Source organism: Prionailurus viverrinus, chromosome B4 (genome assembly GCF_022837055.1).
Source record: "Prionailurus viverrinus isolate Anna chromosome B4, UM_Priviv_1.0, whole genome shotgun sequence".
Lineage (NCBI taxonomy): Eukaryota > Metazoa > Chordata > Mammalia > Carnivora > Felidae > Prionailurus > Prionailurus viverrinus.
In genome coordinates, this window is record NC_062567.1 from 37955977 (window position 1) to 37981985 (window position 26009).

A 26009-nucleotide genomic window follows, 5' to 3' on the forward strand; every position below is an offset into this window, starting at 1 on the left:
GATGTTGACCTTTCACATTAATGCAATGAAAGAGAGGGCATTATTAATCTCCATTCCACAGGTGAAGAAAGGAGGCAAGAATTTTGTTCAAGGTCTTCCCAGTGGGCAAGTCAGGAGAGTCCAAACACACAGGCCTCACTGTCTGTAATTAAACGGGGTTTTTCACCAAAGCTCAGTCTCTCCTGAGAAAAACTTTCTAGTGCAAAGCTCTCTTTCAGTTGAGCTCACGTGGCAAACCCAGGAGACATTTTAAAAGATCGTTCAGGGGCGCCTGGGTGGCGCAGTCGGTTAAGCGTCCGACTTCAGCCAGGTCACGATCTCGCGGTCCGGGAGTTCGAGCCCCTCGTCGGGCTCTGGGCTGATGGCTCAGAGCCTGGAGCCTGTTTCCGATTCTGTGTCTCCCTCTCTCTCTCTGCCCCTCCCCCGTTCATGCTCTGTCTCTCTCTGTCCCAAAAATAAATAAACGTTGAAAAAAAAAAAAAATTAAAAAAAAAAAAGATCGTTCACTCAGACCGCTTCCCTGACACTTCACTGAGAAAACAAAACCGCAGCTCAGATTGGGTCACATGCTCCCCAAACAAAGTCACTGTTGGAGCCCAGACCATCCTTCTGTTTCCTAGACACACGCGCTTTCATGGATACAGTACAACAGGAAAACATCAATTACAAATAAACGCCAGCTCAATCCTGATCACTCAGTACAAAGACTTTTGAAAAATAAATAAAAGGCTTCTGATTTTAGCAATGGGGAGCAAACACAAGTAGCCTTCATCTGGCTTCCCCAAGCCCAGGGCACTGGCAAGGTCTCGGATTTGTGAATAAAATGAGTTTATTACCAGGGCAGCTGCAGCCGTCCACGCATTGCTCCTGACACACTTCTTTGACGTGCAGGCTCTGGCAAGTTCTGGCGCAAGGGGACACGCATTCCTTATACTCCATGCCAGCAGGACATGCCGGTCCTGAAATGGAAAAGCCAGGGGTCTCCCCAGAGCAGCTCCCTCCCAGAGAGAGCCTCATATGTACTCAGAGCCTTCATGTTCTTCTGCTTCTCCCCTCTGTCTTCAGGGCCCCAGGGGCCTTCTTCACCCCAATGGCACCCAAATGGCCAACATGCCCTCCAAGACCATCCTGCCAACCACCCTCCCCTGAAGGAACATCTTCCATCTTGTAAGGCCTGGCCAAGACTCAACAGGGTCACCTGGGACCACCACCCCTTCCCCTTGGTCATCTGTTTTCCATGAAGAGCTTGGGATTTTTTTGGTCCCTTTCACCTAAAACCATCTCAAAGTAATACCAAACTCCTCTAAGCTGAAAATAAATGTCCTCCTGGGGCCAAACAAGAGGTAAATGTGTCCTCCATCACACCCCTCCTCTAAGGGCCCCACTTTCCTCATGAACTTGGCCCCAACCAAAGGCCCCACCCAGCACGGGGTGCACGCCATTCATGCCCACCTTCCCCACGTGGGTGACATTCACTCCACATTTATTTTCCACTGTGCTGCAAGACTACCTTCGGAGCCTTATCGCCTAAGCATCTGTCCCCTTCCGCTGGACCCAGCTCCTCCTGGGCAGGGCCTGGCTCTCTTTAGTCTCTCGACCTCGTGGCTAACTGAGGCTCAGAGTAGCTGAAGAACTGGAACACACCAACGCTCTTTTCTGGGCTTCACAACACCAAACGATTGTCCCCAACCCCTTCTCCTCCAAGATACGTCAGGCATCTCCCCCTACCCTATCTTCAAAAAACTAAAAACTCAGCCGCTCCACCTCACAGAGGAGAAACCAGCTGCTAATTACCCCCTTCTCACACCTCCACAGCAAAGATAAAAGCTCTAATTTATAAACTGAAAAACACACACTGAGAAACATGTGTGTGGTGTAAATATCCGGCTCCCCGCTCTGTCTCTATCAGCCGGGATGACCTGTATGATTAGCGCAGACTGTCCATCTGCATGGCTTTTGATCTAGGGAAAGTCTGCAGAGAGAGGAAGCTTTTTACAAGGTAACCAGAGAAGCTCCTACTCAGTTACGATAATGTGGGAATGGTGACAATGACAATGATGAGGGGCCCACTGAGACTGGGAGATCCAAACCCCGGGCATCACCAAGTGAGGTGGGGGGGGGGGGGAGGGACAGATAAGCAGTGTGGCCAGAGGAAGGAAGGCTGGGTTAATACAAGAGAAGGATGTAATGACAGCCTGCCAGGCTCTCCAAGATCACCCCATGGATAGTTGGGACAACGCCCTGTTCCTCGTCAATTCAGACAGACAGGCAGTGAAGATGTGAATTGGGATCAGGATGGCTGAGGGTCCCATGAGGGAAGGAGGATGTTTCTCAAGTCCAGGCAACAGATTTCCCGAGGGAGTCGGGGGGCAGGGGGGTGGGGAGGGGAGGCATGGAACAGAACAGAGGCATGGGAAGGTCTTCTCAGCTGCAGCTTTCAAGGGAGGGGATTCTGCCTGCGGGCCAGCCCTCTGTGACCAGGTGGCCCAGGCACTGGAGGCCCTGCAGGCACCGGCCGTTTGGGGTGTGGCAAAGGCCGAGGATCGTGACACTGTCCCAGGTCTTCCCTAGTGACACTCCAGGACAGACACCACTCATGCCCAGCTGGGAGGGTGGGTGCTGACTTACGGCATGCAGTGTGGTCGGTCCAGCCGTACAAGACCATCCCCTGCTGGGCACAGGCCCGGGCATACTCCAAGAGGGCCACGCATGGGCACCGCAGCCCCTGGGCACACATGCACAGAATCTTTTCACACAGGGCCACAAAAGGCTCGGGGTCCACCAGGGGGTGGCAGCGGGCAAACACCGAGGCACTCTTCAGAAGCTGACACTGCTCCCACAGGCCCTGCAGGAATGAGACACCACTTCAGTGCGGAACAGCACCCCGCAGTCCCGGCTTCCTGAATGCGGCTCCACGAAGAACCACTCTCGCCGGGAAAACCGAGGGAGCTCCTTCATTCCTGACATCTAAGAGGTGTTTATCAACATTTGTCAGATTAAAGGGTCCAGCCTTCAGAGGCAAAATCCTGAACTCATGCTACAAGAGATGGACAGAGACTCAGGTTATCTCCCAGATTGAGCCCTGAACATGCAGAACCCACAGCACTGACACTCTGAACAGCAGTGACAGGCGGGGTCCTAAGAAAGGAACGAGCAGAGGGAGGGGAGTGAAGGGTGCTGAGCTTGGAGTCGGGCCATCAGGAATGCTGACGAGGGTCTGCTTTGCACTGACCCAGCAGCCCCCTCTCCCCATCTGGGTCTTCCCCACCATACAGGAGGATATGGCACCAGGAACTGCATAAAGCAGACACTGCTGAGATTTACATTCAGCATATCGGGGTGCAGTACACTTTCCGGGCATTCACCAGGTGATTCCTGGGGCCAGACGGAACCAGCTCCTACCCGCAAAAACAAGCTAGGATTCTAGAAAATGTCCCTGAGATCCTCTGCCAGGCAAGGGCTGTCCTTGGATTTTGCCACCTTGTTGATACCCTCAACCCAACAACACAGGGCAGGTTCAGAATCATCATTGACTATTCTAGTAACATGTTAGCACAAACATCCCTATATATTGTACTTGTAAACATCTCTGTGTTCTGTGTCTTAATGATTCTAAATGTACTTTTTTTTTTTTTTGCAGTTTAAAACCTCTGAAGTTGGGAGGCACAGCTTTAGAAGCCATTCCCCATGAGCTCCTTCTTTGCTGCAAATAAAATTTTCTTTCTGCGACAAGATAAGATAAAATAAAATAAAATCTCTGAACTTAGTGTGCATCTTACAATCAATAATAACTTCAATTGGCAGCTTTTTTTTTTTTTTGACTTGAGAATGTCTTCTGGACTCTCATCCTACAGAGTTTCATTCAGCCGTCTTAATAACCGCTAAGCCATCTGACCTGGTGTAATAAATCCTTTTTATTCAAATTGTCTAGAGTGGCATCTGTCCTCTGTGTCAGAATATTGATCAAAACAAAACCCAAAGAGAATGTACAGAGCACATAAAAGAATTTGTTTTTAATTTGTTCACACTATTTTCAAAGTAAATCAGGCAACTAACTGAGTTGAATAATCACTGGCCCTGATAACAGGCTTCCCCAGTGTGATTTCTCCGCCTCTCACTCCCAGTTACTTTCCTTCTCTTTGTTCCTCAGGTTTTCTTTCTTAGTGATACATGGAACAATGACATGTCCTGGACTTGAGACAATACAGTATGGTCACCATAGGTGCTCCCTGCTGGGGCATCAGCTTTTTCATGCATAGACATGCTCTCAGACTGGAGAATTAGTACATGGACTTAAAACCTTCGGCCAAGGGGTGCCTGGCTGGCTCAGTCGGTAGAGAACGCGACTCTTGATCTCAGGGTCGTGAGTTTGAGCCCTTTGTTGGGCACGGAGCCTACTTAAAAATAAATAAATCAATACTTGAAAAAAAAAAAAAAACCTTCATCTAAAAAGAAAGAACTACAAGAGCATCTCAATGGAAGGCTGAGTCCTGAAGGATAAACCAGAGCAAATCAGTGTTCACAAAAGGGACAGTAAAAAAGAGGGAAGAAATGATAGGTTTGAAGAGAAGGAAATCCAATCTGCTCAAACTGTACCAAAGGATGGCCAGAGCAAGCCTGTGTAAATCAAGAGCCAGGCTGGGAGGGGGGTCTTTTGTGGCAACATGGAAAGCCCAGAGGAATAGAAATCTGACCCAACACTGCTCACCATCCACAAGACCCGCCCTGGCAGCTCCAGGGACAAGCTGTGGTCCCAGGGAAAATCCACATCCTGCCCACAGGGGCCCTGAGCTGGGGCCCCCGCACCCCACCGAGCCTGCACAGAGTCTGCCATCGGAACTAGGCAGCAGGGAGGAATGTCACAGCTGCACCTGATCACACCGGCCCGGGTGCAGGAGGGACTCCGAAGGAGGTCCAGGGCCAGCTGGCCCAAGCGGTTGGGTGTGGCTGGTTCCCTCCGCCTGTTAGCAAAGCCGCAGCTGTGAGGGCTGCTGAACTGCGAAGCTACAGCTGCAGACCTGCCTGCCCAGACAATTAGCAGCCCCACGTCTTGGAAGCCAACGGCTGAGAGCGGCACTCCCTCCAGGACTCCACTTTTCTGGCTTCCTTCCCATCAGCTTGGAGACTCCACACCCACTGTGCGGCTGAGAGCTCGCTCTGGCTTAAGCCCAGCTCTGCCACTTCCTGGCAGTGGGGACTGAGGCAAACCTCCTTGCCTCGCTGGAGAAGGGTGTCCTTGGGTAACATGGGAATGATACCAACAGGCGCTGCCTCGCAGGTGGTGGGAAGGCACTGCCGTGCCTGGCACTGAGCAAGCAGTCGATGAATGAAGATGGCAGTAGGGTCACCCGTGACCGCTGAGGTCTTGGGCTATGGCATGCCTCCTTCCATTTGCTACCCTGAGCCCTTTACACAGGGGAAACTGAGGTCTCTGAAGACAATGCCAGGAAGAGTCCCTGGACTTGTTATGACTTCACAGCCCCAGATGTGAGTTTTGCCTCTTCCACCTGCTAGCTGTATGACCTTTGGCTATTTGCTTAACCCCTCCTCCTCTACAAAATGGGGATAATAGTAACAGCTCCTATCTGATGAGATGGTAGTGAAGACTGAATGAAATAACCCATGTAAAAGTTTCACCTAATAAATGGCGACTCCATATTATCATCATGGATCTCCTGGTCACCAGAGAATCCTGGTCCCTCCTGTCCCTTCTGCCAATAGGCTTATCCTCCAGAATGGTGGGCAACTCACCAGCAGGACAGAAGGATATCTTTGTCCCTTTCCCCCCATCTCCATCTCCCCAGGCTAAACAGGGATGAATGGTTGCCATGACAACATTATCACACTACTATCATCTTGGAGACTCTGAGGTGAACAGAGGGGCTGCTCTCCTTCATCTGCTATTTGAGAGGCTCATACTCCTCCGGAACAAAGTGGGTTTCTTTCAAGTGGGGTGATGGGAGAAGGACCAACTCTTCTTTGCACCAGGCGGGTCTACAACTCTCCTCAGGCTCAGGGGAGGAGGCTGAGGCCTGCATCTAGTTCTTTCCATTCTGCCATGGAAATGCCCCCATGGAAATGCCACAGCGTGCCCCATGAGAAATTTCCCTCAGAAAGTGAGGTTTCTGGACCCTTAAAGGGCAGCCAAGGGTGTCCCAGAGAAGACTGGATGCTCAGGCTCTTGCCTACCTTTCTCCTCACCTACAATTTACAACTAGAGAAAAACCCAAAAAGGCAACTCCACAGGAGTGATAGTGTCATCACCTAGGCTGTAGGACAGGGTCTGGAGCAGCCCACAGGACATCTCGCACAGGCACAGGGACCAGATACCTAGGGTTCTCACCAGCCAAGCACAGTGTCAACCAGAGGAAAGAAGAGACCCAGGAGTCTAGACATCTCCTCCCACTTTGAGAGCGATGTGGGGCAGAGGCCGGCATGACCCATCTCCAGCTGGCCCAAAGATGTCTGTTCCCTGCTCAGAGGAAGAATGGGACCAGTATTTCAGCACATTTCCTGGGAGGTCCCTTGAGATACTAAATGGCTTATAGAAAGCTGCAGCAAGAAGGGTGTTTTCTGACTATTTGCTTGCAGGATGGGAGTGGATTTCTGCAGAAACAGCCACCTCCCTTCTTAGAACAATGCCTTTGCCCTCTGTGTCTGCACCTGAAAATCTGGCTAGGATTTCTTCCTCAACAGAGACAAAAGGGAAAGTTTGTCTTTCCATCTTGCCCTCCAGTCTTCCTTCGGTCAGCTCTGGCCTGAACTTGGCCTAGTAGGTCATGGTAGCATGACCACCGTCTGAGGGCCCCCAGTGCAGCATGGTGCCTCTCCCCCCAGCCTTCCCCACTCCACCACAGGTAGCCCTGCCAGGCCAGGCCAGGTGCCAAGACAGAAAAAAGTCCAAGATGGAGCCGACCTCGTGTCCTCTCAGATCCTGGAGAGAGACGTCGTCAGGTAGGAGGTGACCAAACCTTCACTCAGCAAGCACTGGTCATGTGGTCTCTAGGTCTCTACCATATGCCTAGGTCAGGATACAAGGCAAATCTGACGGTGTCCCACCACAGCCTAAAGGGCAAAGTCCTAGCTCCTTAGAAAGGCAGTAAGGCCAGGCCTTTTAGGATCTGACTCCAGCTCATTCCGGCCCCCCCCCCACGCCCCTTCTCTCGCATCACCCATGTCCCCAGAGCAAACAGTTATTTCAGAGACCACCTCAGCACTTGCTCCCACAAACTTGCCCTTCATGAGCCTGCAACACCTTCAAAGAATGCAAACCTCCTCGGAGAAAGGCAAGAGAGACAGTCTTTCAGATTTGGAAACTGAGGCATAGAGAGAGTAAAACATTAACTAGGTCAGTGGTTCACAAAGTGTAGTCCAGGAACCTCCTACGGATTCCCAAGATCCTTTCAGGGCTCCATAAGATCAAAAATATTTTTATAATAATACTAAGATGTTATTTGACCTTTATGCTCTCACTCTTTCATGAGTGTCCAGTGGAATTTTCCAGAGGCTACATGGTATGTGGTATCACAACAGACTGACTACAGAAGCTGACATGGGAATCCAGCTGATTTCTCTTAAGCCAGATAGGAAAGAGATTTGCAAAACTGTGAAACAATGCCATTTTTCTCTCTCCACATTTTCTGTTGGAATTTATAGTTCTTTTTATTAAAAAGATGGCATCCATGTTAAATATAATGTGTTTATTATTTTTAAGTGAATATGTTTTACATTTCTGTTTTATTGTCTAATATAGTATGTACCAATAGAAAATCCAAATCCATAATCAACAGATAATCCATAGAAAATCTCTTTCCCGGGGTACCTGGGTGGCTTAGTCAGTTAAGCGTCCAACTTTGGCTCAGGTCATGATCTCGCAGTTCATGAGTTCACGCCCCTCATCGGGCTCTGTGCTGACAGCCCAGAGCCTGAAAACTGCTTCAGATTCTGTGTCTCCCTCTTTCTCTGCCCCTCCCCTGTTCACACTGTCTCTGTCTCTCAAAAATAAATAAACTTTAAATACATAAATAAATAGAGAGACAGAAAATCTCTTTCCCATCCTCTATCATTTTTAAGAGTGTCAGCTAAGTAATTTACAAACTGCTGTATGAAGCAGGGCTCAAAGCCTGATTCCATCCCACAGGTCAGTCACCTGTCACCAAACCACCATTTACATGGTTTTCCACACCCTCAATGTGGAAACTGCCACATTGGCGAGCCACACCTCGCCAACTGTTTCCTCACAACCAGGTTAGACAACAGTGTAGTACAGCAGATAAAGCACAGGTTTTAGAAGCATGGTTGGACTGCAGTCCCAACCCTGTCACTTCCATAGTGTGTGTGTGTGTGTGTGTGTGTGTGTAGGAAAATTATCTTGCCCCTCTGCACCTGTTTCCTCACCTATAAAGAAGGCAGGGTGTAGCAGAGATTGAAAGTTGCCCAGGATCTGTTCTTCCCTTTTTTCCTAGTCATAGAACCTTCAAATTTCAACTGTCTCCTGGGCACATGCCTGCTGGGAACAAAGATTCTATTTCTTCACCTCCCCAGTTGCCAGGAATGGACATAACTAAGCTTTGCCTACTAGGACATAAGCAGAAGGGTCATGGGCAACATTCCAGGCAACATCCCCAAAAAGGGAGGGTGCTTCTTTCTTAGCTCCTTCTCTCCCCACTGCTAGAATATGGTTGTGATGCTTGAGGCATGAGCTGCCATCTTGGGCCATGAACTGGAAGCTTCACGTCAACAACAACAGAGAAACGAGACAGAAGGACCCTGGATCTCAACACCGTGGTACCCTGTGCTAGCCCTGGACATTCCACCCAAGTTCTCTACACTGAGAAAGAGCAATAAACTTCTATGTTGTGTAAACCCTTGTTACTTTGGATGTACAGTCACTCACAGAGGAACCTACTCCTAACACAGACAGCAATACCTATCGAAGCCAGTTGCTGCAAAATAAAACTAAACGAGGTTACACAGGAAAGGCAATCAAGGGCTTAGAACTACTATCATCGGTCTGTTGTCCATACTAGCCACACAGTTCGAAAATAGTTATTCTCCTCAGCTCTCTGCTGAACCATTCTGGCAGAGACATACGATGGTCAGCTCTTTTGCACACTTCCAGCATCTCCCTGGCTCCAGTGCCCGGCATCGGCTACTTCTATACTCCTTCATCTCTTGTCTGTGGTGCCAGAGGCTGTCAAGAGATATCTAGCCCAGCTCCATCAGCCCATGACTTCATCCTGCCCGGGTGGGTGCGCAGACCCAATTGTAGCCCAACATAATCACATTTTCAGTTCATTAAAGAAGTCCAGGCCTCTTCTCTGGAGATGCCAAGGCGGTTCGAGGGAGGGAGACAGAAAAGAAGCTCATCTCCCCAGTGGCAGACAGCGGGGAAGAGAAAAAGCAGTGGCAAGAGATCTAAAGCTTAGCTATTGTGTTTGTTCCCAAACAGCTGACGAAGGACAAGGGAGGGGGCATTCCTAGGACTGAAGTGAACAAAGAAAGGAGAAGCTAATAAATAAAGTGCAAGATTGTTCACCCAGGCCCTGATCTTTCCAGCCCTGGGGTGGGTGTCCTGTGGCTGCCCCTGGGGGAGGTATGGGGGCGCATGGCGCCTGAACTGACCCAGAGTAGTGGGTTCAAGAATTCACCCCTGTGGTGGGGCACAGTTTGTCATTGGTCAGCCAGCAAGGATGGATGGGGGGGGTGGCTGATTCTATTTATATCTTCTGGCTGGCCTGGGATTCCTACCCACATTCCAAGATCTGACTCACAAAGCCCCCGTGAAACTGGTTGATAGGTTTCTACCAAATGGATGTGTTGTTTTGTTTTGTTTTGTTTTGTTTTGTCTTGTTTTGTTTTGTGGAGTTGGACATTTCTCTTTCTGAGGTGATTGGGGTACAGCCCTCATGAGAAGTAGGGTAACTGGATATGTCACAGAAGTCCCTGTATCCCAAAGGACCCTCCTCACCCTGTGCCTTGGTCCTCTGGGAGGCATGTGAGCAATCGTCAGGGATCAGGGCAGGGCTTGGCTGGCTGGGAGAAGGGCCAAACACCATCCCCAGGTTCCCAGTTTGGGGTCTGTCCAAGCTCTGGGGGTGGAACCACTCTACTCATCCTGCTCCCAGTAAGGAAAGATCATCAGCTTTGTGATACCATTCACCATTCTTTTGGTAATTCGTCCTCTACTGACCCAAGATGGCATTTGCATTTTCTCTTTCATGGTTGTTCAATTTGTCTTATGTGTTTTGTCCCCTGAACAGGACTGCAATCCAACTTTCATAGTTTGGTATCGCCCAAGCCATACAAAATACCTCAATAAATATGTTCGAATAGGCACCATCAGATTCTTGCTCATTCTCCTCCTCGCCAGAGGGGAAGGAAAAGGGAAAGAAAGCCACTTGTTAAGGGATTTTGAGATTCTTATGTTAGGAAGGCCTTTGAATTGAAAGCTTGAGTACTAAAACCTCATCTGACCCTCCTCAAGGGTTCGTCAAATAAGTATACTAAAAAGTCGTGTTCTGCTTGATTTGAGGGTAATCTCTGAAACCCTGTGGCAGCCTCTGATCTCTGCTATAAGGCTAAACCCCCAAAAGCACCCTGGTCAAGGTCATGCCCATCCCACCACAAGCACATAGGCTCACTGCCACTCTGAGTTATGAGAAGCCTAAGAGTCCTGACGTTGATTTAAAAATTTTCTTCTGCTCCAGACACCTGCCTGAGGCTGCTGCTGCTGCTGCTAGAAAATTCACCACCAGAAGGCTGAATGATAAATGGTGCACTCGGTCTTCTCAAGAAAGACTGGCCATCTTGAGGACCAACTCTGGGGAATACAGAGAGAATCCTTGGAGCCGGAGCCACGAAAGCAACCTCACATGCAGATGGCAGCAGCAAAAGCGGGAGATGGCCTTCCCAGTCTGGGAGAGGTGATCCTGGGGAGGAGGATGGCTGCAGCAACTGCATTTCCCAGCAGAAGTGAGGCCAAGGTCATGACCATCAAATATATTTCCGCAGGTCATACAGTATACAATGGCAATATGCCACGGGGTTATCGTTCACATTGTGGACACCACACATGTCCACGTACATTCTATGTACATTTCTAATGATTATTATGGTGATTTCCCAATAGGCAGCGGTAAAGTGCCTTCAGGAAGGGGCACCTTTTTCTAACTAGCAAGAGCATTGGATGGACCAGCTGCAGCCTTGGGCTTCATGCTATAGTGAGCACTGAGGACAAAGACAGGATCCTTTTATAAGATTCAGCCCTTGCAGACAGTACCCAAACTGAAAGAATGTAAATTAAAAAAAAAAAAGGCAACCTAAGAATGTTTCTAAAATGTTAATTGTGTAGTAGAGTTACCTGAAATCATCATTAATTATCTGAGCATTTAGAGCTTGGGGCTTCTTACTACTGGGTCTGCCACTCTGAGCTCCAGACTCTAGCAGCCCTGCCTTCTGTTTCTAAAGCTGAAAAAACTGTAAATTTGCATGCAATCAAACAAGCCATTATTCAGTCCCAGTAGAGAGGCGCTGGGTTTTGTTGGCATAACAAGGAAACATTCATCCCCTAGGTATACGTAATATGACCTGCCTCAGAAGAAGCTAACTCCTTGCTACCAGCCTGGAAAGAAGGTACGCCCCAGAGAAGTGGGAGAATAGATTCTGGTGGCTCTCAAGAAAAGTTCTTAGGTCAATGCAGTCTTCCCCACAGAACATTCTGCCACCACAAAATAGTCCTTAGAGCCACAATGGCAAGCACTTGTAAATGATGCCCATTTACCAGACCTGACTTCTGAACCCAGGGGCCCAGGGGACTAAGCAGGCTGTGAACAATTCCTTCCAAAGATGGCACTAATCACCTCCCAGGAGATGAGTTGCTGTGCTTCCCAACCAATGAGAGCACCCCAGACTTGAGTGAACACAACCTGATTGGCTGAGACAAAGTCAGGTCTCCCTTCTCAGGTAAACAACCCTGAAGCTAGTTCTGAGCTTGAAGGAGCTTGTGCCTCGGGAGGTCTGGTGCGTTTGGGGGCCCCAGCCCAGCACTAAGAACTTGGTAACCAATTTCTCAGGCTGCTCCCAGGGGGCTGGTTAGTAAGGACTTTAATGCACCCAGGAGACAAAGTGAGTAGCAAGCCTGCAGCTGGAGCCTCCAAAAGTTGGGGGGGTTGGCAGGGAGACAAACAAGGCTTCTCATGGATTCTTTGTCCCTCCTTCCCCTTCATCTCCAGGAGACAAAGTGCCCGGTCTCCCTCCTCAACTCAACCCAGTATCAGGTTCTCCATGTGAAAACCCTGTCTTCATCTCCCACTTCTTATGGATAAATGGGAGTACTCCTTTGTACTCCGAGGGTGGGGGAATATTCATCCAGCACTTACTCTGTGCTGGCCTGTGTTTGCAAAATAACGTAAGACAAAACCCATGCCCTCAAAGAGCCATTCAATATCAGAAGGACTTATGTGGCCCCACCACGACCTCACCACTGCAGCACCCCCTGCCTTAATCCCACCCCTGCCTAGCAAACACTGAAGGGTGGAGAGAGTGAACCACCTGCCAGCCACAAAATGGTAAGTTAGGACATAAAAGACAGAAATGATAAAAACTCTCTCTTTCTACCCCTCACTGCACATGATCCTTGAGGGCACTCAATCTGAAATTCACTTGGGTTACCAAGCAGCTCTGGAAGAAAAGTTGGCTTCTGTCACTTCCCCATCCCTTGATGTGGCTGTGTTCAGACATCTTCTCTCCTTTTTTTTTTTTTTTTAAATTTTCATTTTTGAGAGAGAGAGAGTGTGAGCGGAGTAGAGGCCAAGAGAGAGAGGGACAGAGGATCCGAAGTAGTCTCTGTTGCAGACAACAGAGAGCCAGAAGCAGGGCTTGAACTCACAAACCTCGAGATCACGACCTGAGCCAAAGTTGGACACTCAACTGAGCCACCCAGGTGCCCCCAGAGCCAAAGTTGGACGCTCAACTGAGCCACCCAGGCGCCCCCAGACACCTTCTCTCCTAACCTCGCACTGGGCTCAGCTCCCCAAAAGGAACGGGGTTACAACTGGGAGGAGGGTGGGGGGAAAAATTTAATTTTGGAGTTTATGCTTAAAGTCCTGAGTGTGTCTGGCTTCTTCCCATCCCATAGTACAGATGCTGCAGCAGTGAGCAGACAGCGGGAGAACATCAGGAGCCAATAAATAATGATAATAATAACAAGAACAGCTCATAGGATTGAGCCCCACTGGGCTAAACAGCCTACCCATAGTCTCTCTCTCTCATCCTGAACTGTGGTCCTGTGCAGCGGCCACTCTTCCTATGCCTATTTTACTCTACAGGAGCTGATGCTTGGAGAAGTTCATGTCTCACTCAGAGTTACAGAGCCAGGAAGTGGCCTGACCCCACACCCATATCTTTAGCATAATGCTAAGGCCCACGGATGAGAATATCAAGGAACTACCAAGGGCAAGGACCAGATATTTCAAAGTTTTCCTGGAAAGAAGAGGAAGCTACTCTCTTCCACACAACCTCACCCTCCCCTCAGTTGTTAGAACTTGGTCTGCCTCGGTCAGTGGCTGGTACTGGGCTATGTTCCAGGTGCCACGGATGTTCGTGGGCTAGCCAGAAACCTAGCACGATTGAAACACTGGCAACACAAAAAAGAGGCATTGGGAATGTGCTTGTTTATAAATTGGAAATTGTGTTTACAATCTAGGCAGCTGGATGAAACATCAAGTTAGAATAGTTTTCCTGTGCCTGACACGGTCCTTGGTTCAGGAGATCAGATTATTCCACAAAAACAGAAAAGACTCACTGCGTGAGTAACCAGCCAGTAATGAAGCGTGCTCTCTCTCTCTCTCTCTCTCTCTCTCTCTCTTTCCCTCTCTTTCTCTCTCTCTCTCTCTCTCTCTCTCTCTCTCTCTCTCTCTCGTGTGTGTGTGTGTGTGTGTGTGTGTGTGTGCGTGTGTGTGTGTCTGTTTATTTTGCTTCTGGAGTAGGAGAGAGCTGGAGTTTCTCTACTTTTGTGCAGACTTGGGGAAGATCAGACTTCTGCAAGGGCTGACTGGGGGTTAATACCATGGAGGCTGTCCCAATCTCCAGACACATACCACCGCCTATTCCCACTGAATGTTTATTGCAACTTATTATAAACCGACTTTCTAGCCCAATCCACAGAAACACACAAAGTTTTAGAGCTGAAAGGAACCATAAGAATCCTGGAAGCCAACTCCTAAGGGAAAACTCAAGGGCCACAGGCAGAGATAACAAGCAGCCTGAGGCAATGCAGCCAGAACAAGGGAGGAGGGAGGGGGGTGAAACCAGAGACAGTGAATTCTGACTCTGAAGCTTGTTAGCTGGTGACTTTGGCAGCTACTTAACCTCCCATGGCTGTGATTTCCTCATCTCCCTGCAGAACTGTACAGGCCCACTGTGGCCTGTCAAGTCCTGTCATGGCTGTGGTCCTGGACAGAAGCAGGGACCACCCTCTTCCTGTGGGATGGAACAGGGTGGTTGCTCCCTGGATGGAGGCTGGGAGATGGTGCTGTTAAGTGGCCGGCTCCACAGGGGTTGTAGGGTACAGCGTAGATGCCCTTCAAAGCCAAGGACTCATCCACTCACGGCCTAGAGGGTTGGCTGGTAAAGACTCACAGCGGAGTCATCTGCAGGCATTGTCCTCAGCCCAAGCCTCCCTGCCCAAAGGAATCCTATATCCAGTGACCAGCGGGTCAGTACAGGCTTGTCTAGCGGGGCCACCCCAGCTTTCAGAGCTCCTTGAAGGATCAGCTGAGGCCCCAGTCGTAACTACATGGCTGTTCACCTTCCCCACACCCAGCATGGCCTCTCTCTCCCCCTACAGACGCTGCTCCTGACAGGTCCCCAGTCATTCCCTGCACAGGGGGGGCCTGACTTACAACACCTCCAAGAAAACCCCCCAGACAGTGAGTCCCTGCCTCACTAGGACAATCCCTGTGCTGACAAGGGCCCAGCTTCACCCCAGTGACAGGCTGTTTCTCCTCCCTCAGTCCCAGCAGCCCAACTCCAAGGGGAAGTAGGGTCGTCCATCAAGGGAGGTCTTTCCCCACCTAAAGCATCACCCTCCCAGCACCCTAACCACCAAGATACAAAGGCTACCACCTGAAGAAGGTAGAGGCAGGATTCAGTCCTGTGCACTCCCTCCCGCCAGACCCCCTCTCCTCCAAGGTGAAGGTTCTGGTAGTGGGGTCCTAAGAGGCAACTCTGAAAGGGAAGAAGCTTCTGAGGAGCTACCATATGGTTAGAAATATGAGCTGCAGAGAAAGGGATGGGAGGTACCACCATCGGTACTGAGTCTCACGGCAGAGGCACACAGACAATAGGAAGCCTTGTGACCATAGAGGCAGCCACTGGATTGATGTGGCCACAGGCCAAGGAATGCCACAGCCACCAGACACTGGAACTAGGAGTCTCCCCTAGAGCCTCCCAAGGGAGAGCAGCCCTACGGACACCTTGATCTTGGCCCAAGGAAACCACACTGAGACTTCTGGTCTCCGGAAATATAAGAGAATACCTTCCTATTGTTGTAAGCCACGAATTTTGAGATTAATTTGCCATCACACCCAGGCCCTCCTCTTCCCTCAGCTTCCCTAATTATAAAGTAACCCTCTTCTTGCTGACGTGCTGATAAGACCTAGGGGCCTTGTCCTCCTATTTATACTTTAGAACAACCACTTATTGAACACCTAAAAAGGAACTGTTTCCTATCACAGAATTTCAGACAGGTGGCAGGCAATGGTGGAGATATTTGGGCACAAGAGAGGGCACTGGAGTACAAAACAGAAAAGTCTAGGAGCCCCTGAGTAGCTCAGTCGGTTAAGCATCTGACTTCCACTCAGGTCATGATCTCATGGTTTGTGAGTTCAAGCCCCACATCAGGCTCTGTGCTGACAGCTCAGAGCCTGGAACCTGCTCTTCAGATTCTGTGTCTCCATCTCTCTCTGTCCCTCCCCATTCATGCTCTATCTCTCTGTCTCTGTCTCTCTCTCTCAAAAATAAACATTTTTTTTTTAATTAAAAACAAAAACAGAAAAGTCTATTTGCTCACTATACCCACTCACTGGACAGACATTTTAGAGCTCCAGGCCCAGAGCAGTATTAGACTAGAACCAACCTGACTCCAGCCATAGTTGGTTTTCAGGAGAAAAGGGGCCCATGGGAACCCCTCTTTGAAGAGTCAGAGGGACCCGGAGAGTTAGGCCCACTCTGCGTCTCAGTGGAGGACTAGAGAACAGATGACTTTCTTCTTCTCAATTCCAGAAGTCCCACTGCATTCAGACCACATCCAGCCTGGGCTATACCCACCTTCTGCATTTCCTCAGATGAGATGTTGCACGGGCTGCTAGGAGGGGATGCTCGTTTGCACTGTTGTTCCCCACTGCTCAGGGCCCAGGAGTTGGCAAAGTCGTAGGGGTCCGAGGTCAAGGTCCCTGTGGAGAAAGTTTCAAGGAGAATGAATTCACAGTTAAGCCTGACCCAGGACTTCTAAGGGAAAACTCTAGGTTTGTCATCACCTGAATCAACCTTCCATTAGATCGGTACTTAGGCGTCTGGGTGGGGAGTAACTTCTGTGCAGTGCTCAGCATAACACCATAGCGCACGGGCACTCAGAGGTCAGTGTTTGTGGGGGGTGGGGTACAGTGAGGAAGATGACATGGAAGACAATGAGGAACATGCCTGTTCACTCTGTCTCCATGCCCTTGTGCACCTTTCCCCTCTGCACCCCCTTATTACCTTGACTCTCTCCGCTCATTCTTTGAGATGCGGCTCCAGAGCCACTTCCTCCAGGAAGCCCTTCTGAACTAGTTCTACTCCCTGCCCCCCACCCCAGCCTGTGCTCCCTCAGCACCATGGCCACCCTTCCATCAAAACCCTCATCCTCCATTGTGTTGGTATTTCCTTTGTTTATAGTCATACTCCATTCAACTGTGAGCTCCCTAATTCAGGGTACAGGCTGTGTCTCTTATCTCTGAATTCCTAGCTGGGGCATTGTAGACACTTGAAACATTTTTGCAGAATGAAGGTAAGAATGTGACACGGAAACTGAGCCCCCAGTCACCACATCCCCCGTGCTTTCACAGCATCTGTGGCTTGGTCTCATACCAGCCATGCCACCATTGGCTCCCACAACAGAGCAAGGACCTATGGGCTTACACGACAAAGGAGATACCCAATGTCACTGCTGAGTCTTCACTGCAAACAGACTAATGAAGCATTGAGGCAAGTAGTCCTTTTGCATAGCCAGGTCCAAAAGAGTGAAGCATGTTTCAAGGTCAAATCATATACTCAAGAAAACAAAATAGGGGTGCCTGGGTGGCGCAGTCGGTTAAGCGTCCGACTTCAGCCAGGTCACGATCTCGCGGTCCGTGAGTTCGAGCCCCGCGTCGGGCTCTGGGCTGATGGCTCAGAGCCTGGAGCCTGTTTCCGATTCTGTGTCTCCCTCTCTCTCTGCCCCTCCCCCGTTCATGCTCTGTCTCTCTTTGTCCCCAAAATAAATAAACGTTGAAAAAAAAAATTAAAAAAGAAAACAAAATAGAAAATCCTGAGGGAAAGAAAAGCAGGACATTGGAAGTACTGTCAGTTGACATCTGGGGTGGGGTAAGCAGGGAAAATGTCCCCCTCCAAAGATTCATTTCCTAATTCTTGGAACCTATGAATTATCTTATAGGGCAAAAGACGTGATTAAGTTAAGGATCTTGAGAGGAAGAGCTTATCTCGGATTACCTAAGTCAGCCTTAGATGAAATCACATGTATCCTTATAAGAGGAAGGCAGCAGGAGGTGACTGAGAGAGTGAGAGAGAGAGAAAGAGAAAGAGAGAGAGAGAGAGAGAGAGAGGAAACAATGTTATTACAGGCAGAGATCGAGATGATGCAGCCACATCAAGGATTGCTCACAGTAGTTGGAAGAAGCAAGGAAGAGATTCTCCCCTAGGGCCTCTGGAGGGAGTAGAGCCCTATCATCACCTTGACTTCAGCCATTTGGCCTCCAGAAATAGTGAGAGATTAGACTTCTGTTGTTTTAAGCCATGGAGAAGCCAAAAGGAAGGGAATTTAAATTTATGGAGTTTATACTATGTGCCAGGCATTATGATAAGTGCTCTCTGGGTTCTGAGTCACCATGTCACACAGGCTTATCTGCTTTCTAACATACCGTGAGAACTCCAAAAAACTTCAAATAATTTCATTCTTGTACAGAGGTTATAAAAAATAAATATACTTAAAATTCTTGTTATAAATATGAAGAAATTGAAGCCTGATAAAAGGACAAGACAATAAGAAAAAAAACAATAGAGTTGAAAAAGAACCGCATTTACCTTCTAAAGTTACAAATATCGTCAAGGAAATAGAAAGAAAACTCAACTGATGGGTTAGACATCATCTGGAGATTAGACAGAGTTGAGGAAATTAGGGAAATAGAAGATAGACCTAAGATGTGATGTGCTGATGAGCCAGCCATCTGGAGAAAAGCAAAGCCCTGGTTTTTAGGATTTGCTGATTTCCATGGTGCAAATACTCCAACCACGGCCAACTTCAAGCTACCAACATGACAGTACTGAATGCAGACTTGGAAAAGATGCTCACAATCCGTTCTTAGCAGCAAGCATGAGCACACCCAAAAAGCAACAGAGAGGAATAGAGAGATAGCAAAATAAAAGTAAGGTAATGAGAAAAAAAAAGGATGCAATACAAATATACAACATACATCTAACAGGAGACAAAATGACTGGAAGTTTTCTAAATCTGATGGAAAATACAAGTCCTGAGATTCAGGCATCACAGTCTCAAGTAAGATAATAAATATAAAACCCACATCTAGACACAACATAGTAAAATTTCAGAATACAAGAACAAAGAGATGACTTACATACAAAGATAGAATACTATATGCAATGCAATAACAATTGGACTGGCAACCTTCTTCTCAACAGCAACAATAGAATGGCATCTTCAAAGCACTGTGAGAAATGACTGATGCCCTAGAATTCTATACCTAGCTAAAGTATCATATAAGAATGCATGGCTGTTTGTTTCAGTTATCACTATTACCACTACCAGACCCTTAATGAAGGAAGTACTAAGGGATATTTTTTAGAAAAATAGAACTTGAACCTAGAAAAAAAGAATAAGATGCAAGGAGAAATTATGAGCAAAGAACCTGTTAAGCATGAGGATATAGCTAAAGAAGCACTGATTGTGTAAATCTATCATAGTAATGTCAAATTTAGTGGTATTCAAACAAGATTGGGAGGTTAGTGAGGTAGTAGGGAAAGAAGTAGCATTTTAAAAAGGAGTAATAATAGAAAGCACAAAATAAGATGGTTAATAGAAGTCCAAATACATCAACACAACTGAATATAAAATGAATGAAAAGAAGCCAAACTTTACATTGAGAAGACAGAAATGATTAATTTACATTAAAATATCAATAATGAGGGGTATCTGGGTGGTTCAGTCAGTTGAGTGTCTGACTTGATTTTGGCTCTGGTCATGATACCAGGGTCATGGGATCAAGCCCTACATTGGGCTCTGTGCTGACAGCACAGAGCCTGCTTGGGATTCTCTCTCTCTCCTTCTGTCCCTCTCCCCCACTCACGCTTTCTCCCAATACATAAATAAATAAATAAACAATAATGAGATATAGTGAGATACCATTACACATCTATTAAAATAGCTAAGAGAATAATAATAATAATAATAATGTGGCAATTCCAAATGCTGGTAATGACTCAGAGCAACTGGAACTCACACGTTGCTGGGACAAATGCAGAGAACATGGCCAACTTAACAAATAGTTTGGCAGTTTATCATATTAAACATATGCTCATTATACCACCCACTAATCCCACTCCTAAATATTTTCCCAAAGAAATTAAGTGTACTTCCACACAAAAACCCGTATGTAAATACCACCTCACACTTACTAGGATAGCAACTATCAAACAAAACAAAATAAACAAAACAAAACAGAAAAATAACAAGTGTTGGTGAGGTTGTGAGAATTTGGAATCCTTGCACACTGTGGGTAGAATGGAAAATGGAACAGCCACTGTAGAAAACAGTATGGCAGCTCCTCAAAGAATTAAGAATAGGGGCATCTAGGTGGCTCAGTTGGTTAACACCCGACTCTTGATTTCAGCTCAGGTCATGATCTCAAGCTTGTGAGTTCAAGCCCCATGTTAGGCTCTGCACTGATAGTGTAGAACCTGCTTGTGATTCTCTCTATCTCCTTCTCTCTCTTCCCCTTGCCCATTCATGTGTGTGCACTCTCTCAAAATAAATAAACTCAAAAAAATTAATTAAAAAAATAATTAAAAATAGAATTGCCACATGATCCAGCAATTCCACTTCTGGGTATATACCCAAAAGGATTGAAATCAGGGTCTTGAAAAAATATTTGTACACCCATGTTCATTGCACCATTATCTACTCTAGCTAAACATGAAAACAACCTGTGTCCATCATTGCATAAATAGAGAAGCAAAATGTGGTATATACATACAATGTACATTCTAAATGAAGGAATTATGAGATAAATGGGATTAATAGGTATGAACATCCAGCTACAAAACAAATAAGTCACAAAGACTGTGGGGAATAAGTTTAGGAATTCCCTGAGCTTGCACCAATGGGTTAACAAGTCTTAGGATGAAAGCATCCAAGATTAGGTAAACAGAACTGAAGCGACCCCAACACAGTACAAAAGCAGAAAGCTGCTTTCACAGGACAGAAGGTCCAGAATAGGTAAACAGGTAAGTGGGGCTATAGACCACTGCAGCAGGGTGAAACTGCCAGGACCTGAGCTAATTAGCAGAAGAAACGTGCCTTGTTGACCCTGAGGTAGCCTGCTCTATCCGTCTTATGCTGTAAGCAAGTTAAGATAGACAGGTGCCTCGTGCCTGCCATAAAGTAAACAACCCTCTGCTAGGCGCTGAGATTTTGTTTTCTACTGACCCAAACCCCTAACACTGCATATCTTCAAAATCCCTTGTTCATAGTTTCATTGCCTCTTCATGGACATCCATCACGTTTGTAAGCCTTCTGATCCTAATAAATATGGAGCAAGGACCCTTACTCAGGACTCTTGTCTCCTCCCAGACATTAGCCTCTCTCGCAGTTAATTCTGCATCTTCTCTCTTGCTGGACAAGAGAGAACTCCAGACTCAAAGTCTGCGACAAGAGATGAAAAGTACAGCACCGAGAGTACAGCTAATGAGGTTGCAAAACATGGTTTGGTGGCAGATGGTGACTATAATTATGGTGATGAGCACTGAGTAATGTGGAATCGTTCAATGATTATGCTGTACACCTGAAGCTAATATAACACTGTGTTAATTATACTGCAATAAAAAAGAGACTTATTCCTAAGAGTTTATTATTAATAATAGCAGTACCGCTTCAGAATATCCCATTTCAATGTACAGTGTGAGTATGTAAATATTTTACTTTCCAAGCAAATCTGTAAGTATATCCCCACTTAACTTCGCAACTCTTCATGACTGGCACATCTGTGCTTCCGAAATAAACAGGGCTTAAGCACTTTTGTTAAATTGTTGACAAATAATCCTTTTATGTTCTTGTTCTCAAACCTGTTCTCTAGATGCTGAAATGTGTTAACCAAACAAGGTGCAAATTTAAAACAATGCCGTGTTGAAATAATTGATTTAAATACAAAAAAAAAAAAAACAACCAGAAATTGTGACATGTGCTACGATGTATGGATGAATCGTAAAGACATTACGCTAAGTGAAATAAGCCAGTCACAAAAAGAGAAATGCTGTGTGTGACTCCACTTATATGAGGCAGTTGGAGCAGTCAGAATCATAGAGACAGAAAGTAGAATGATGGTTGCCAGGGGCTGGGAAAGAGGAGGAAAGAATGGGAAGTTTGGTTTAATGGGTATAGGGTTTCAGGTCTGTAAGATAATAAGAGTTCTGGAGATGGATAGTGGTGATTGGTTACACCACAGTGTGAACGTACTTCATGCCACTGAGGTGCGCACTGAAAAATGAGTAAGATAGTAAATGTCATTTTATGTGTGTTTACCACAATTTTTTAAATAGGTAGAGTGGGGCGCCTGGGTGGCTCAGTCAGTTCAGCGTCCGACTTTTGATTTCAGCTCAGGTCATGATCCCAGGATCGTGGGATAGAGCCCCACTACAGGCTTCATACTCAGCATAGGGCCTGCTTGAGATTCTCTCTCTCTCTCTCTCTCTCTCTCTCTCTCTCTCTCTCCCCCCTCCTTTGCCCCTCCCCTGCATGTGTGCATACTCTCTCTCTCTCAAATAAAAAAAAATTCTTTTTAATGGGGAGGGGGGAACTCTATACATGAATGTTTATAGCAGCTTTATCCATAATTGCCAAACACTAGACATGACAAAATGTCCTTCAACTGGTGAACGGATAAACAAATCGTGGTAGCACTCTTCAATTATAAACAGGAACAATCTACTGTTACAGAAACAACACAAATGGATCCTTGGGGGAATGATATTAAGTAAAGAAGCCAGAACTAAAAGGCAAAGTACTCTTGGTACAGTATGAAGAGTTAGAGTTATATAAATTTTGGAAAAATCAGAACTCTAGGAACAGGAGCTACCAGGGCTAGGAGCTGGGGGAGAGCTCAACTACAAAGGAGCACAAGAATTCTGGCAGCGAGGACACTGCTCCATAGTTTATGATGGTTACATGGCTCGACACTTTCACAAAAGCTCATAGACCAGGAAGCGTGGGTTTTACTATATGTAAAGGACACCTTGATAAAATAAAAAAAAAATAAAAAAACAAAAATAGTAATAATAAAATAAATAAATAAATAAAAATAAAAATAATAAAACAAAATAAAATAATAAAATAAAATAAAATAAAAATAAAACAAAATAAAATAATACAATAATAATAAAATAAAATAAAATAAAATAAAATAAAATAATAAATAATAATAAAATAAAAACCGGCTATGTGCTTCTTTCATCCAATATATCTGAAACAAAACCACATGGACTGGTTGAGAATATGAAAAAAGATCAAGTAAATACCGACTTAAAAAAGGTGAGGTGACTATATATTATTGTCAGACAGACTTTAAGGTATTGTGAAAAATGACGAGTCAGTACATAAAAGGAACAGTTCACTAGAAACATTCAACATTTCTAAAATCTAACTGCAAAGGCCCAAAATAGATAAAGCAAAACTTGAGAGAATTACATGAAGAAATTGACAAATTCATCACGATCATAAAAAAATTTAATACACTTCCCTTAGTAATGGGTAGTTGAAGCAGACAAAAAAAGTAGTAAGTGTATAGACTATTTGCATAACACAATTAACAAACTTAATTCAAAAAGTATATATAGAATCCTGCACCAATCAGAGAATGCATTCTCTTGGAACATACATAGAACAATTGCAAAAAAGATCATGTAGGTGGGCACCAACAAGTCTCCCCAAACTTCTAAATTAGAAATCAATTTAGTTATAAAAGATAACTTTAGAAAGTCTAAACATCTGAACATTTTGAACACACTTTATAAGTTAAGAAAGAATTCAATGGAAATCAGAAAATCCATAGAACTAAATGAAAATGAAAACATGTTACATATCAAAAGTGGTGTAGCTAAGATGGCATTTAGAGGAAAACTTACAGCCTTAAATGTACACATTGGACAAAATGTACATATTGGACAATATAAAGTTTGAGAAATTGGTGCTGGAAAAGACAAAAACAAATGATCTCACTATTTTCCAACACATACAGTGAAATGGAAGGAATGGTCAACTGTTCTCTAGACACTTCTCCCTTAATCAGAGGGTAGTTGAGTCAGAAGGAAGAAGAATAACTTAATGTACAAATGTTCAGCTTTTGTAAGGGAGCATCACTAATAAATGTTTATGTAATTGAAATTATCTAAAGAAGAGTAAAGATTAGTAATGGTTTCCACATTGTCCATATTACCTTCTATTGCTCATGAACAGACACATAAACTGGCCTTTTTGGACAGCAGGCCATCCTTTACAGATTTCATCCATAAAGTTCTACTGCACTCATTCAAGTCTCCAAACCATCCAGCATTTACCAACCATCTACCATGTGTAAGCTGCTATGGGGAATTCAAAGTTGAACCAAGTCAGCTTTGAGGAGCTCCAAGATGTGGTTTGCCAGGTGGTCCAGGCAGTGGGGTGGAATGCTAAGAGATAAGGTTGGCAGGAGGGGAACCTGAGTGGCTCAGTCATTTAAGTGTCCAACTCTTGATTTCAGCTCAGGTCACGATCTCATAGTTCGTGAGTTCTAGCCCCGCATCAGGGGCTTGGGATTCTCTCTCTACCTCTCTCTCTCTCTGCCCCTCCTCTGCTTTTGCTCTCTCTGTCTCTCTCTCTCTCTCTCTCTCTCAAAATAAATAAATAAACTTTAAAAAAAAAAGGTTGGTAGGATAAATATAACATGGCAGGGGAGAAGTCTTAGTGAAGGTTTGTAAGCAGGGAAATTGCATGTGTAACCACAACTTGAGGGAAAAGGTATCTCAGAAAAGCTTACCTTCTTGAGTCCTGAAGTCATCCTCAGCAAAGATGTTAAAGTTGCCACAGAGCCCACAGGTCTTGTTGAAGTATCTGTCTGACAGCAGGATTTGAAAATTGCCACTGCCATCAATTCTGGCCACAAAGCCGTGGGTCTCACTGGACAGCTTGTAGTACCCAGCCTCAGTCTCTAGATACAGCCCGTTGGAGGCGTAGGGCATGGAGATGCTGGAAGGACAAGGATGAACTCAGGAAGTATGCTTCTCATGAATTTCCTGGATGTCCCTCCCACCTTTCAACCCCAGCCCCATGCTCCAGGGTTGGGACCTTGGTGCCAAGTCTCTGAGGACCTAGACCAGGAGTCAGGAGACTGGCCTCTTGCCCAGCCCTGCCACTCACTGTCCCTAGGCATATTGACTTCCTCACTCTGGGCTCCAGTTCCCTCATCTCAAAAAATAAGGAGGACTGCAAGAGGGATCCCCAGGGTCCTTTTTCATTCTGGCATTCTGGGCTTCTGATTTACCTTTGGTCCCCCTGCAGCACAGTACCATTGACAAACAAATGGATGTCAAAAAATTCCCCGAGATACACAGAGAGGCTTACTCTCTTGCCATTTTGGAAGTCCCCTGAAAGAGAAAAAAGTCAGTAGTGGTGATTATTATCAAAAAAATTATATGTTTAATTCTCATCATCTTATACACATCACTAATCTTATCTCAGTGGGAAATCCCCCCCCCAAGAACTTATCAAATGGGCCACAAAAATCTTCCCCAAAATATCATTTACTCATTCATTTTTCCATTCATCTAAAAATATTTATTGAGTGCCTTCTGGATACATAACCCACTAATAGTCTCTTCTATTTCTCCAAAGAAAACTATGAAAGCATGACCCCTTCTTCTGGGAGCTTATGATCTAAATAAGATAAACAGTCAAAAAGAGAGTAAAAGCAACATTGTGAGTTATTGGTAACAGGTACTCTAGGACAGTATAATGTTCTCTTAAGACAGCCCAAACCAGAATCCCTAGGCTCTTTGTTGAAAATGAAGATTTATGAGTTCATGAAATCAGTTTACTGAATTTGATTTTCTGGGAGAAATTTAGAGATCCTGTCGGCAAAGTGCCTCACTCTGCACGAGAAAGGAAGTCAGGATGCAATAAATGATTGGTATTGCCATTTGAGATGTGTGAATAGGTCAACACATAAGAAAATAGTCTGTGAACAAGGGTTCAGTTGTGAGGGGCAAACACAGAGGCGGCGGGCGGGGGGGGGGGGGGGGGGGGGCGGTGTCCTAAAAGCAGGAAAGAAGCAGAAGACCCATTTTCCACAGCACCATGGAGACTAATCCTACCAGGAGGCCCTGAGAACTGGCGGTCTCCAGAGATAACCGACTGGCCACAGGAAGTGAAGGAACCAGAAGGAACAATGTGGAGTCTGAATCTCAAGCCTTGGAGACTAAGAAGTTAATGA

The 26009-nt window shown here is 46.1% G+C and overlaps 1 protein-coding gene across 1 annotated transcript in view; it reads right to left on the reverse strand.

Moving 5' to 3' along the window:
* The window catches only part of VWF (von Willebrand factor), a 138227-nt gene that overhangs the window by 100338 nt on the left and 11880 nt on the right, over nt 1–26009 (reverse strand). Inside the window, exons 4-8 of the mRNA XM_047866328.1 lie at nt 25062–25164; nt 24558–24766; nt 16330–16454; nt 2629–2845; nt 837–959 (exon numbers count right to left, since the gene is read on the reverse strand). Coding sequence (XP_047722284.1) covers nt 837–959; nt 2629–2845; nt 16330–16454; nt 24558–24766; nt 25062–25164 — 777 coding nt within the window. The remainder of the gene's footprint in view (nt 1–836; nt 960–2628; nt 2846–16329; nt 16455–24557; nt 24767–25061; nt 25165–26009) is intronic.